Source organism: Leucopleurus acutus (assembly GCF_964270905.1).
Source record: "Leucopleurus acutus genome assembly, chromosome: 14".
In the NCBI taxonomy this organism is placed as follows: Eukaryota; Metazoa; Chordata; class Mammalia; order Artiodactyla; family Delphinidae; genus Leucopleurus; species Leucopleurus acutus.
Window position 1 is genome coordinate 23477195 of NC_139156.1, and position 16144 is coordinate 23493338.

At 37.5% G+C, this 16144-nt stretch overlaps 1 protein-coding gene across 1 annotated transcript in view; it reads left to right on the plus strand.

Annotated features, from left to right (window-relative positions):
- Positions 1 to 1185: 1185 nt before the first annotated feature.
- The window catches only part of LOC309971767 (cytochrome b-c1 complex subunit 8-like), a gene marked incomplete at its 5' end in the record, with an annotated part of 45001 nt that continues 30042 nt past the window's right edge, over positions 1186 to 16144 (plus strand). Inside the window, one exon of the mRNA XM_082855154.1 lies at positions 1186 to 1242. Within this exon, the coding sequence (XP_082711280.1) occupies positions 1186 to 1242 (57 nt within the window). The remainder of the gene's footprint in view (positions 1243 to 16144) is intronic.

The window sequence follows — 16144 nt, forward strand, 5'->3', positions numbered from 1 at the left end:
GCTTCAGGAATTATTCACTTTCAAAAACTCTTGGATTAACAATTTAATCACCATCTCCAACTCTGTATCTAAACTTTTGCTATTACTAATAATTCTTTAATAATTAGGATTTATATTTTTATCCATCTGTCTTAGGAATAGATTCCTAAAAGTGGCATCAACAGGTCAAAGAGGAAATAGATACGTTATATTGCTAGATATTGTCAAATTTCTGACCATAATAAGTATTGTACCATTTTGCATCAGCAGCAGCATAACCTCAAAAATAGAGTATTCTGGGCTTCCCTGGTGGCGCAGTGGTTGAGAGTCCGCCTGCCGATGCAGGGGACACGGGTTCGTGCCCCGGTCTGGGAAGGTCCCACGTGCCGCGGAGCGGCTGGGCCCGTGAGCCATGGCCGCTGAGCCTGCGCATCCGGAGCCTGTGCTCCGCAACGGGAGAGGCCACAACAGTGAGAGGCCCGCGTACCGAAAAAAAAAAAAAAAAAAAAAAAATAGAGTATTCTGGCAAAGTTTAGAATTCTGGCCAATAGATGAGAAATTGCATCACACTGAAGTTTAATTTGCATTTCCTTTATGTAAGTGAGGTTGAGCACAGTTTCCTGTGATTAGGAGTTATTTTCAGTTTGTTTTTTCCTATGAACTCTTTATTTCTTTAGCTCATCATCCTATGGGGTAAACTTTTCCTTTTGTCTTTTTAGAAGTTCTTTAAATATTAACTCTTATCTATGACATTTCACTACATCATCTGTTTTTTTGCTTTGATTATATGAATTTTTCTTGGAGATAGTTTTCATTATGATGAAATCAAATTTGCATTTATTTATTTAGAAGCTATTTTAAATAAGGTGCTGAGGGAACATCTCTCTGGGGAAGTGACATTAAGTCTGACAGACCTGAATGTAGGGTGACCAATCACGCAGGTTTACTCAGGACTAAGGTGTTTCTAGGGAGAGGGGATACTGAGTGCTAAAACTGGTACAGTCCCAGGCAAACGAGAATGAGTTGATCACTCTACGTAAAAGTTGAGCTGAATTGATCATCTGGGGAAGCCAGCAAAGAGTGTTTAGGGGAGAGTGAACTTCAAGGACAAAGCTCTAAAGCAGAAAGAATCAAACATTTCCTAAGAAGTACCATGAGAACACTGTAGAAGGAGCACAGGAGAGAGAAAGACAGTAGCCTAATTAGATGACTGGCTACAAGGGCCAGATCACGCGAGATCATTACACCATGGGTGGAGTGCAGGTAACTTGCATTTATTCTAAAAGCTTTAATAAAATTAATTAAATTTAATTAATTAAATTTAATAAAATTTAATTAAATTTAATAAAAGTTAATTAAAGCTGCCCTATTGACAGCTTTAATAAAAGAGTGGCATGATCTGCTCATGCCATTTGCAACTTGTTTATTGGTCACTGACTGAGTGTTGGCTTTGGTTCAGTTTTGAATCTTTGGACTCGAATCTTTCCATATGAGAGGCTTCTTCTCCTATACTGAATCTCTTCCTCCTCACTTCAACATGCAGAGCCAGGGCCCACACAGAGAGTGATGAAAAAATCTTTGTTGGATAAACAAATGGCAGATGGATTGAAAAGTGGCCCACGCTCTCCTAACATCAATCCTATAAAGGGCCTTCTCCAGGGAAACAGCTGATGGGAAAGCTTTTAAAGGCCAGAACAACACTCCAATGTAATACAGAGTCTTTAAATTTACATCACCTCCATTTGTCTATATCTTTTCTTAAGGCTCAAAGGGAAGTATTTATAGGTTTACCTGATACTGGATATTTCCCATTTTAATGAACATTTTGAACTTTAAGTGTAAAAATAAAATGGTTTAATTACTCTTTTTTTATTCCCTGTGTTTAACCACAGTCTGTCAAACCACTCTTTTTGATCCCTTAACAATATGTTAGGCAGATACCATAGCTTTACAATCACTTTAGGTTATTAGAAAAATCACTTGGCCAAGAAGGATTTAAGACTTCTGTCTCAAACACAATTCAATGGCAATTCCTCCCTCCCCTGCAATGGGCCTCACTACGAGTGGAACATGTGGTTTGATCTTGGACCCTCACATTCCAACACTTTAGAAGGATAGGGGTTAGCTGGTCTGGTTCTGGAATACTCCTCTCTCCTCCCACCTCTGTGTCCAGCCCCTCCATGCACGGGGAGGGGACAGGAAGGAGCAGGAAAGAAGGAAGGGTGTCAGTGGTAGGAAGGTATCCATGGTCTTACCATGACTCAGCTAATTCCATTTGTTGCTGATGTAATATCCACCAATGCGGTGATATCTGCAAACATGCGAGTGGTTTCCTTGAGGCAGAAGTTGCATTTCACTCTGGCTCCTCCAATACTGAGGATGCAGAGAGGAACAGCTGTATCTTGTTTTAGCTCTGAGATTTAGACACACCCACTCCTCTTTCTAGGTCAGTTGCCCCTGCCTTGGAAGCCAAGTAAGCCTCCTCACATTCCTTGCCTTTGCTCTATTCCAGATTTTTTCACTTCCTTTGAGGGCACGAGGGGCCTCAGAGATGTCGTTCCAAACCCTACAGGTGTAGGACTCTGGCACTCTCCCTGGCATTCATTCCTACCCAGATCCACTTGCTGACATCACCCAGGTTCTCCTTTGGGAATCAATTCCTCCCACATCATTGTGTAGCACCTATGTGCTTTGAGTTTGGGTAGGATTTGCTCTCTCTGCATTAGAACTGAACTGTGATTGGTTTAAGTTAATTAACCTTTATTTAACTCTTTTCCATGAGAATTAAGCTGGGTGTGAGTCCCCATCCGCTTCATACTAAGCACACTATCCAATAATGCCAACTTGCTCTATTGCTCTGGGTGACTCTACCTTCAAACATCTCCAGATGAGAAGCAATCCCTCGTCTCTTTGGGAATTCTCCCCAACTCCAGGGAGAAAGTGTCAGGCTTTACCAAAAATTTAAAACTCATTTCTATTCCTTTCCACTGTCTTCAGAGTCTACAACTGAACAATCTACCACTATGGGAGTGAGATACCAGCGTGTTCTCATGTAGACATTCTACTCGTTCGTAGAGTTTGGAGCCCTCTCTCACTTTGGAGCCCTCTCTCACCTTCTCCATGGGGAAGAAAAGTATATTAGATGCTCTTTCCTTTCCCCAAGTAGGGGGCAGGTATGCACTAAAAAATGATGGGAAGGAACAGGGTGCAAAGAGATGCGGTGACAGGAAGCACTAAGACAGATGCTGCTCATATGGCTCCTTCCAAGAACCGGAGAAAGGATTTCCACTCTGGGAGGATGTAGCCTGTGTGCACTCAGCCAGGTTAGCAGGGTGCAGGCTGGATTTCAGTCCTCAGTACTCTCTTGGCTGTGCACATTTGAACAATAAAAAACCTACAACACCAAACAACTCTGGGCTGTAGTCCTGGCACTGCAGTGATAATCAGAGAGAACAGGGTTGGTTTGGCTATAGCTTAACAAATACTGGAGAATGGGTCTGGTCTCAGCTTGTATTTGCTCTGTGCCAGCTGTGTCATGAAAATGAGAGGCCAAGGAAAATTACCATCAAACTTCCACACTATTGGACATTGTGCTCAGTGACTTAGACTGTTGCTTGGAAAAATTGTTTCAAAATCATATCCAAGGGCAATTTGGAAAAGAAGCTATTGCTCATAATGATTGAGAGGAACTAGGCACCTAAAAAAAATTAAACTATAATTTAAGCCCCATATCTTTACCTAAAATACTCAAAATAGCAGGAACATGTTTCAGTTAAGACAACCAAACTCTGGAACAAATATGAAATGAGGTGACAAAATCGTGAAAAAAAATTAGCCTGCCTTCAGCCTAACGAGAAATGTGATGCGACCAAATTCCCTTAATTTATTTTTTCTTTGGTTTGTTCACTTGAAAGAGTTTTCTATTTTCTTTTTCATTTTAAACAGGACAAATGAGGGCTTCCCTGGTGGCGCAGTGGTTGAGAGTCCGCCTGCCGATGCAGGGGACACGGGTTCGTGCCCCGGTCCGGGAAGATCCCACATGCCACGGAGCGGCTGGGCCCGTGAGCCATGGCCGCTGAGCCTGCGCGCCCGGAGCCTGTGCTCCGCAACGGGAGAGGCCACAACAGTGAGAGGCCCGCGTACCGCAATAAATAAATAAATAAACAGGACAAATGAAAAGCTACTCATATTCTTTATGCCAGAACACTCCCATCTTTGGATCCTCCATTTTTCACTTGTTTTTTTCCCCCATGTGTCCTCATTCTAAATAGCATTTTCCTCCCAGCTACAGGCCACTATTTTAATGGGTTTTAAATATATCTATACATTTGTATATAACTTTGTAAAATGCATGCATTTAGGGGATATTTTTAATTATTTTTATTTAAAAATATTTTATTTTTATATACTTAATTTCTATATTTTTCATTTTATATGTATTTTTAATGTTTATCATATAATAGAATTATTTCTATTTATTAGTTTTTCACTCTCAGCCCTGTTTTTAAGATAATTCATCTTTATTGTGTATGCATGACTGTGTGTATATGATTTTTTGCTCCTACTTGCCACAGAATATTCCACAGTTTGCATTCACCACACTACGATTGTCCTTTCTTTAAATAATGGATTGCTTCCAACTCTATATATACTGATTCATATCTCCATATGAATCTGTATAAAACATGGATTGTTGTGTCATGGGATATCTGTACATTTAATTTCATGAAGTACTCCCATAATGCTCTCCAGAATGGCCACAGTGTTCTACACTCTCACCCCAGTGAATTATGGGCTCCCTACTTTTGCCAACAAATATTACCTTTACAACTGGCTTGCCTTGACTGCCTCAAGGGGACACACAGAAGACTGAATCTACTTAATGCAAATGGGCTTTACATAGTCTCAGAGATCAGTGTGAAGAAACTGGGGCGGAGACAGCTGTAAGATGTGTGGATGCAGAGAGGATATTATAATTATTAATGAGGCTGATGAAAATCAGATAAGCTAAATAGATGGTTAGTTAACACTATGAAGAGGGCCTCATTCTCTTACTTTCTCTTTTCTTTTTCCACATTAAAAATAAATTTATTGGGCTTCCCTGGTGGCGCAGTGGTTGAGAGTCCGCCTGCCAATGCAGGGGACACGGGTTCGTGCCCCGGTCCGGGAGGATCCCACATGCCACGGAGCAGCTGGGCCCGTGAGCCATGGCTGCTGAGCCTGCGCGTCCGGAGCCTGTGCTCCACAATGGGAGAGGCCACAACAGTGAGAGGCCCGCGTACTGCAAAATAAATAAATAAATAAATAAATTTATTGCAAATGTCTCAAATGATTACGGAAAAACACTTTTACGATGACATTAAAAAAGAAAAAAAATTGGAAAAGTTGTCTTGTTTGTTCTATACACATGTGTCTTTACATAGTGCTTTTCATTTTTCATTATTGTGGTAAGGAAACAGTATGCGATCTACCCTCTTAACCAATTGTTAAATGTACAGTATACTATTGTTAACTATAAACACAAATGTTGTACAGCAGATCTCTAGAACTTTTCATCTTGCATGACTGAAACTTCATATCCATTGAATAACATCTCCTGTTTCCCCATCCTCCAATTCCCGGCAATCACCCATTCCACTTTCTACTACTCTTTTATTCTCTTTTAAAACTATTTTTTGATTATCACAATTATATATGTTTATTATAGGCATCGGGAAACTGTAGACAAGTACAACAATATCAAAGATAAAATTTTATACACTCTTCTTTATTCAGAGTCAATTAGTCTGTTCTATAATTTTAAAAAATACTTGAGATTTTATAGTATATTACATTTCCTACACTTTACCCAAAATATGTTTCAATTTTTTTTTTGTTTTTTGGGGGTTTTTTGGTTTATTTTTTGTTTTTTTGGTACGCGGGCCTCCCACTGTTGTGGCCTCTCCCGTTGCGGAGCACAGGCTCCGGACGCGCAGGCTCCGCAGCCATGGCTCACGGGCCCAGCCGCTCCGCAGCATGGGGGATCTTCCCGGACCAGGGCACGAACCCATGTGCCCTGCGTCGGCAGGCGGAGTCTCAGCCACTGCGCCACCAGGGAAGCCCCTATGTTTCAATTTTAAGCTGGTATAATTTGAACATTTTCTTCAAACATCATTTAAAAAAGTAACTTAGTTTGTCACATTGTATAGGTAAATGCAGACTTCTTAATTTCAAAGTCACTTTTGGATTTACAATTTAAAGTTGTGGTGATGATTATAAATCCCTGAAATAGATAATTTACTACACTATATGTAAAAACAAAAAAGATTTTGGCCCCTCGTATCACTGCCTGATATCTCCCCTAGTCCAAAAATAAAGACAATTTGAATTCTTAACCTATATTCTAGCATTTCAGTTCAAATTACAGTTGATACCTAGGTGGATTTTTTTTATTGCTTTCTCTAAAGAGAACGTAATTTAAAATGAAACATCAGGAAATCATGGCAGGGTTAGGGGATCAATCTCTAAATTTCACCTTATAGCACTATTAGAAAAATAATGTTATTACAGAAGGTCCAGGGCAGTTGAAAGAAAGTAGAAGGACTGCTGAAATTTTCCTTTGGCATTAGAAAGTGGAGAGGAATGTCAGCTTGTTTTAGTCTAAACTTCCCAATGAGAAAAATATATATAGCTTGGACAATTTTTTTTAACTTTTTGGAGTTATAGGGGAGCTATCAAGAAGTCAAAAGTTTAGCGTCAACTTTTCTGAAAGCAGGGAAGCCCAGAATGGTGAGTCCAACATTCAGTACTACTTTTCTCTGAGGCATTTGCTGATTTAAAAGGCAGCAGCTGAATAGCTAAAGGTCTGAGCATAAAGTAAAAGCTAAAATGATTGGCAATCTCACAGGTCTGGGGGCAAAATTGGAGTCCAGGAGCCATCAAAAATGAGGGGCTCTTACTTACAAATGAGACTTTAACTGGGAACTTGAAAAGCTGCCTTGTAAACTTAAGTGTGAACCAGGTATAGACCCGCTGCTATAGGAGTGAAGTTCAGCTTTGAATCAGCTCAAATCCTGATTAAAGTAGCTCCTCTAGCAAAAGTCCTCCTTGGTCTTTCATCTCTAAGCTATGCAATGCAAAATATCTAGTATCCATTAAAAAAACAACAACAAAGAATATCAGTAAGAGTTCACTCAGGAAGCAGAAGCCATACAATACATTTCAGTAGAAATAATTTAAAATAAAGAGTTTTTCAATGGAAATCGAAGAACTGGAAGGCAGAAGGGAGGATATCAAAATGTCACAAAGGTAGCAAATATGGAAACAGCCATCTCATTTACAACTGAACAGGAGAAAGAAGTTAGAAATATTTCAACAAATCTTAGAAGAGAGGTCCCTCAAAAATAAAAACCAAGACATTAAGAGAGGGGTTGCTTCTTGGCTAGTATCCTCTCTGAGCTTGGAGGAGGATTCTTATGGGACCAAGACCAGACTTCTTAGGAGGTAATGATGCCTGGCCAGAGCTGGAGTCTCTGAGCAGTAATGTTAAGGCCGGTTCTTTGTTTGTCTGAAGAATTAGAAACTGGAGCTAATTGCTGCTACTTAAACAAACACCTGCTCTGAGGTGAAGAAATTTAGGTATGATGATACTGATAGAAACAGGAAGCAAATCTGCAGGAAAAAGTCCCTTCTTCTCCCTCCAATCTTACTATCTCCCTCTAGGGTCCTGTATAGGCAGAGCCTAATGGGAAGTCAGTGGGCAAATCAGCAATGTTTTCTGCAGATTCCCTCCTCAGAGCAGAATACAGAACGGTGGACTTGAGGCTGAGAAATTATAGCCCAATAACTGCTAATAGCAAGTGTGTAAAAAACATGATTGACCAAGAGCAAGTGAAAAAGCAGACAATAGTATAGAACCAGAGGGGATCCAGATACTGGAGCTGTCAAACACTTATTTTAAAATAACTGTGATTTTTTAATTTTAAAATTACTGCTCAAGAATTTAAATGGAAAAATGGAGAGCATTTATGCAGATAACTGGCAACTATAAAACCAAATGAAATGGAAGCTAAAAAAGCATAATAACTGAAATTAAGAACTCAACGAAAGTTCAACTTCTGATTAGGAAGTAGAAGATTAAAGACATTTACTCTCACCAAACTGTCAAGAAATCAACAGAAAAAAAAAAATAGCACCTTTCTTTAGAGCCATTGAAGATCAGAGGGCAAAAAGAATCTAAAACACTGAAATCTGGAATGATAAACTCTTCCTAGGTGAGCAAGACAAAGGACATTTTCATGCTTGGGGTGAGTTACTAATGTTGTGGAGGTGCAGGGGAAGGGAAAGTCTGTACCCAACTGAACTGTTGATGAACACATGTATTAACCTGTAGAATTTTAATCAAACACACGAAAGAATTCACTCTGCCGAGCAATTATCATACAAGGGAATTTTTTTGTTTGTTTGTTTGTTTTGTTTTTTTGGTGGGTGGGTAAGCAAATGTGAAGGCAAGACTAAAAAGTAGAAGTAGGGCTCTGACTCTTACCTCCAGAGCTGCAAATTCTCATAATCTCAAAGTCTTGCTGTCTCGCAGATTTACACTCTCACAATTTCACAGACTCAGAATCTCATGGTTTGGCAGTCTCACATTCCATGGTATTGCAATATTAAATGTTCCAGGAATCAGTCTTATGGTCTCATGACCTCTAAACTTTGCAAATTCATGGTATCCAAATCTAGAAGTCTCACAGTTTCATAAAGACTCAAGTTCTAGAAGTCTAAGACTCTAGGAGTTTTACAGTTTTTAAATCTACCATACTTGAAGGCTCACAGTTTTGAGGTCTAGAAGGCTCTACTAGAGGGAGAAGTCTGAAACACATTCAAAGTATTTGAAGCCAGAGATGAAATTAGTCTTACCCAAACTGTAAACAAACCTCCTTCAAATTCAACTACTTTTAAAACTGTTTATAAATTATCAGCCTATGGCAATGCAAGTTGAGAGCTGGACTGACAGCAAAAAGAGATATACTTAGAACACATATATACAGGATAAATAGAAAATTAATAGCAAAATGGTAAATTTAAACATAATTATATCAATAATTATGTTAAATGCAAATAGATTCATATAAAAAGCAGATTATCAGACCAGAGGAAAAACCAGCTACATGGGTAAAATTCTCAGACTGAACAAAAAAGTGGAAGGCAGTACTTTCAATATGACAGCAGTTGAAAGTGAATGAAAGAGAAAGATAAACCATGACAGTACTAAGTATAAGAAATTGCGTATATTTCAAGACAAGAAGTATTACCAGAGATAAAATGGATATTTCATAAATATAGAAGTGTCAATTGCTCAAGAAGGCATAACCAATCTAAATGTGTATGCACCAAGTAACAGAGCTTAAAATACAAAAAGTAAAAGTTGGAAAAACCAGTGAGAGAAACAGACAAATTTATAATTATAAATAGATCTGTAATATATTTTCCCTTGTAATTGATAGAACAATAACTCAATGAGAATATTGACATTTTGAACAAAACTATCAACTAAAATGAACTAACTGACATTCATAGATCACTACACCTAACTGCTAAAGAATAAACATACTTTTTGCGTACACATGAAATATTCACCGATAAAGACCATGTAAAAAGAAACAAAGGAGCCATAAAACAAGTCTTAAATTTTTTCAAAGAACTGAACCTTTATACTGGACATTCTTTAATCACAGTAAAATTAAATTAGAAAACAATAACAGAAAGAACTCTGGAATATCTCCAATACTGCAACAAAGTGACACACTTATAAATGATTCATCAATGAAAGAAGAAATAAAAAAGAAAATTGGAAAACACTCTGAATTGAGTAATAAAAACACAACATATCAAAATTTGTGAGATGCATTTGAAACAGTTCTTAGAGAAAAAATATAGTTTTAATGATTTTATCAGAAAATAGGAAAGAACTACACTCAACAATCCAAACTTTGACCTTAAGGAAGGAGAACAAAGATAAACTTAAATAAATGAAAGCAAATACATTTTAGAGCAGCAATCAATGAGATGAAAGGGAGACAAATACCAGATAAAATTAAAAAGCCAAGTTTTTTTTTTTTTTAAAGGATGAATAAAATTGATACCCTGTAGCTACACTGGTCAACAAAAATGAGAAAACATGAGTTAGAATCAAGAATAGAAGATACACCATCACTACCCATCTTATAGCTATTTAAAGGAAAATAAGATTATATTAAGAATATTTTGCCAATAAGTTTGACAATTCAGATGAAATGAGAAAATTTATTTTTTTAAAACAACTACTGAGGTACAATGATATACCAAAAAAAAGCTGCACATAATTAATATATACAATTTGATGACTTTGAACATAGACAACCATGCGTGAAACCATCTCCAAATCAAACTAACAAACATATCCATCACCTCAAAAGTTTTCTTGTAGTTCTTTGGGTTTTTTGTTTTGTTTTGTTTTCTTGTAGTTCTTTGGTTTGGTTTAGTTTGGTTGTTGTAAGAACACTTAACATGAGCTCTGCCCTTTTAACAAAGGTTTAAGTATTCAATACATTAACTACAGGCATTGCGTTGAGCAGCAGGTCTCTAGAACTTACTCATTTGCATAACTGAAACTTTATACCCATTCTGTCTTTTTGGCATATTTTGCTTAGAACTCCAGGCATTTGTTATAATGTTTTATGGCTCCTAATATACGGACAGAAATACTGAAACAGTAAACAAGTTTATTCATATGTGTTAACAATTTCTCATTTATCCCTAAGGCCAAGTACAAGTTTTGTCCCAAGAAAGCATTCATTAAAGATTTGAACTGAGTACAAAGTGTTGAAATAGAAAGAAAATTAAATTTATAGACCTGGCATAAGGAAGATAGAGGAAGAGAGCTGACATTTTTTGAGATCCCACAAAATACCTGGCACTGGGCAAAGTGGTTGTGTACATTAAGTGTTTTGGAGTTTTATGAGGATTGAATGACAACTTACTTCCCACACCTAAAGGAGGAGTATATGCAATACCAATATACTTAAGTTGTAAAGTGCTTTGCAGTTGCTTCTATGCCTTTGATAGATGCCTATGCTTATTTTTCTGGTACTGCTTTCTCCCTCTAATAATGGAACAGTAACAGCATGGTGTAAATGGTATTAAAATAACCTTCTAAGACTTTCTTTCATCTGAATACAAATCCCCATATAGACGGGTGACATAACCTCTCTCTACCTCTACTACCTTCTTTTAAAACTATTACATTATAGAGTAGTCAGGAAAATTTGAGATAACATATGTAATGTGCTTTTTACAATGTCTGGCATCTAGAATATGCTTAAAATGTTTCTTATTATTATTATCATCACCATTATCATGATTATTACAAGGAAAGCAGCAAAAGACACAGTGTTATCTGTAGCAAAGCTTGTGGTCTCTCAGGATATTAGTTTCCAAATCGGTAAAGAGAGTATCTTGACTTGGAATTCTTAACACCCGTATTGAGCTGAAGCTTGTTTATGTACCTGTTTATGCACCCATGTATATATCACTGGTTATTATCTGAAATGATACAATTCACATTTTAAATTTTCATTTTCATGTATCTGATTATCTTCAGGGTGTTTTGTCAGCTTGGGCTCAACATAGTAAAACTCTAGTAAAAATGATCACGTGGGATAAATTAGGAATATGGGGCTTCCCTGGTGGCGCAGTGGTTGAGAGTCCGCCTGCCGATGCAGGGGACACGGGTTCGTGCCCCGGTCCGGGAAGATCCCACGTGCCACGGAGCGGCTGGGCCCATGAGCCATGGCCGCTGAGCCTGAGTGCCCGGAGCCTGTGCTCTGCAACAGGAGAGGCCACAACAGTGAGAGGCCCGCGTACCGCAAAAATAAATAAATAAATAAATTTATGATTTGTGCCTAACAAATATTTGCTCCCAACAAACCTCTGTGGAACGTGTGAGGACAGAGAAAAGGGCATGAAGATAGATAGATGGCTGGATTGAGTCAAAGCTTATACTTGGGGAGAAAAATTTCTCACCCAAATCTGTACTAAAAACTTTAAATAAGTTCCAGAGACTTCATAAAAAAAAGAAAAAAAGCATACAACCCCTGAATTAGTTTAAATAATATTGATCAAGTGGTTGGTCAACTTAGGTTATTATTTTATACTACAAAATCTAGAATTCTACACACTGCATTAAAATCATTTACTTATTTCTTAGCTTTGTGGAAATAAAGGATTTCTCTTTCCTTCTAGCTTGGATCATGCTAAGTCAAGAAGCTTCAGAACTTTTAAAATGAGATGTTTTTAAAAAAAGAACTTAAAAATAACTTATTAGTAGTTATATTGTCTATGTTTGCTTTATCTTGGTCATTACATAATTTTCACTGGGGTCAGGACCATATATTCTTAATATTTTGACTAGAATATTATAGATAATTGGTAAATACATGCTGGAAAAACACTACAGAAAAAAGTGAAAGCTACAGATATTTTGATTTTTGAAAGCAGAACAGAGAGGATGTCTGAGGTTTGGGGAAAAAATGCACTTATTATTCCATTAAGATATACAGATAATAGGACCAGGCTAATCAAGAAAATCCAAGAATAATCATAACTGAGATTTCCACTAATCAACAAAATCTGGTAGATCCAGAAAGTTGAGTCCAAGATAAATATCCAAGACAAGCAAGTCCAACCCTTCAGAAGTTCCCAGTATCCAGAAAGTCATAGAGTTAGCAAGCTAATTAATGTACATTAATTAATGTACAACCAAGGTATTATTTTTACTTTTGTTCACACTGTCTGCTGAGTGAAAGTATCTTGGCTCAACGAGTATTCATCCATGCATCCAACCACCCATTCATTTTATGAATAAGTTTTTGCTGAATATATACCAAGGGATAGGAACTAGGTACCAGAGACCTAGGGGATGATAATGGAGATATATGACTGCCTTCAGGAGCTTAAAGGCTAGAAGAGAAATAAATCAATTAAATTATCAGTAACAGTAAACCATGATAGGGGCTAGATATGGATGAAAGAAGCATGCTATTTATTCTAGAGAGTATCAAAAAGGAGTTCCTAGAGGAAGCTTTAGAACTCAGTTCTAAAAGATAAGCAGGAATTTTTTAGCTTAAGAGAAAATAGTGAGAAAATGTTTCAGATACATGGAACAGCAGTTGATGACTTCAAGAAGATGATCCACAGCCTAAAGTGAAGGCTCTCTTTTATTTAGCAGTTAAAAGAGTACCTAAGGTCACCCCAAGACCCTTACCAAATGGAAATACTGATGCAGCTGGTAGAAGGCTATTTCACCTTCCTATTATTTATGATTAACAAGAAGTCAAGGAAGTTCATCATAAGCATGAACACTGACAGCAGCACTCTATCAATAAAGGCAAGTGAAAACATGTGAAATGATTAAATACCGCTGAGTACTCAAGTCAACCGAGAACTCAAGACAATTCCAAACAAATTTGGGGCATGTAAATAGGTTCTTTTATGCAAGGAGGATTATGGAACAAAAGAATCAAGGTACATAAAATTAAGCTCCAGAATAGGTGGCATTTATTTTGGATATGCTATATAATTGAGTGTCCTGATTTTTCTAACTGTCCAAGCCAATAGACACAATGGAGACAGCACTAACTGAGGCAGCCATAAATGTACTGGCTGCCAAAGATCCTCTGACTCCCTGAGTTTGTCTGCCTCAAACACATGGATCAGGAAAAAATGCCTTATTCCAAGACATCTCACAATCCTATTGATTTCTGATGATAGCATCAGAACTCTATGAATCTATGCATTCTTATTCTCAGAGGCTCACAGCTACTCTTAGCCATTTGATAAAATAATCCAGTAACCCAAGACTTCTGCTTGCCTCAGAACTCTTCTGTTATCTCTGAAGACCTTCCTTGTAAACACAAGAATTACGGTATCATGTCAGGAATTATTTTCCCAATCGGTTCAGAGTCAGCCTGTGCAGCTACCCAAACATTCTTCCATGCCTAGTTTGGGCTTAAACCTTTGTCTGGAGTTTCTCTGTTCTGAATGAGCCTGAACAAGGTAGTGTCAAATCCTGCAGCAGTGATAAGGACACCAGGCTCTTACATCTGGTTCTTCTCCGTGCCACACTGAGGTATTGTGATGTTTGTTCCCTTCATTTCCAGCAGCTTCAGGTTAGCGCATATAAAATAAATATAATAGTACCTTGCAAGGATGTTGGAAGCTAGAAATTTAATATTTTTTTATTAAAAATTATTTTTAAGAATATTTTAAGGAGCTTAGAAAAAAGACATAAGCAGAAAATATTATTAATAATAAAAGTGAAGAGAGATGAAACTGTAAATAGCATAGCTCCTTTGAGAGGGCTAGCTCAAGCCCACCTCATCTAAATACGTTTTTACCGCTTATTTTCAGGGCATTGAATCAAACTAAATGCTCTTCTATTTATATAACACTGAAGATATTAAAACAATTCCACTACATCTGAAGATACCAAAGGACATTAATTAGCGCTACTTGACTACATGTAAAACTAAATGCTTTAGGGTACTGTGCTCCAGACTTTTTTTTTTTGGTAAATGTATAATAGGGTGTTAGTCTAAGAAAAAAGACATAGTTTTTGGCTTTTTAGCTTGCTTATTTGTTAAAAATTCATTTATTGTTTTAAATTCTCTGCTTCACTTGGAATCTTTTAGTCTATCTTTTCTAAGTGTCTCCCATTTATTGGTTACTGGACTATTACAACTATGATATTCTCATTCTGGATTTCCTACCAATAATCAAGGAAAGTTGTAACCTGTTCAGATTCTTCACATAAGATCCTCCTAATGTATTTATTTACCTCCAGTAATAATATTCAACTACTCCCACAAGTATCATTTACCTTAGAGGTAGAGGCATTGGAAGGTATTTATGTAGATAACTCACTTTTAGAGTCTGGTTTAAAAAAATACAAGGAAAGATCCACCCACATAGTCCATATAGGCGTAAGATATGGTAAAGACAAATTTGGTTAAGAAGAGTGTTCCAGATTTTCTAGGAATCTTGGCATACAATATGGAATTGACCTATTTAATCAACCATCAACTATTTTATGGGTGCCTATTATAGGTACGGGACCATACTGAAAATTGTCAAAATTACAATAAATCACAAGACTTTGTCCTGGAAGTACCCATGATAAAGTAGAGAAAGAAACACACAAATATTTTTAAAGTTTTAAAAAAACAAAACAAAATAAAAAGCAAGAGGCACAAGCCCACATTGCTTGTTCAAAGAAGAAAATTGGAAAAGATATTTCTTCCAATTCTGATCTCTGTGATTAAGAATGAACAACTGGGGCTCACTTCGGCAGCACATATACTAAAACTGGAAGAATCAACAACTGGTATAGAAAATGCATATTTCCGAGCTTTTAATTTTTCTGCTGTTGTGTTTCCTTAGGCATCTTTTTCTGTAATTGTACAAAATTTATATTTACCACCTATATGCTAATAATTACTAAATATATATATTTTAACCTATATATCAGTCATAACACCTAGCTTCATCTCTTACCAGTTGCATAATGCCAGGATGAAATGGGTGTATTTGGTGAATAAATTATCTGTTACATAAATGAGTTAGCTGCCACTTCCCTCATAATTTTGCTGAACAAGAAAGAACAAGCTGGTGATTCAGAGGTAGGTATGATATTTTGAGAAAGTACCTTAAAAAGCCAAGAAAGAAACTAAAGAAGGAGACAGATCTACGTTTCAACATTTGGCAAAAGCAGATTTCAACGTATTCAAGGGAAGGTAAAATAGTAATCTATAGACAGACACCATTAAAGGAAAGGATTCTGTTGAATCCACAGCCACTCCCCGCCTCTAGAGGAGACCCTCCAAAACTAGCAGCCGTGTGGCTGACAGGGTCCTTGTGCTCCAGCTGGGTGTCAGGACTGAGCCTCGGAGACAGGAGAGCTGAGTTCAGGACATTGGACCACCAGAGACCTCCCAGCCCCACATAATATCAATCAGCAAGAGATCTCCCAGAGATCTCTGTCTCACTGCTAACACCCAGCTCCACTCAATGACCAGCAAGTTCCAGTGCTGGACACCTCATACCGAAAAACTAGCAAGACAGGAACACAACCCCACCCAACAGCAGAGAGGCT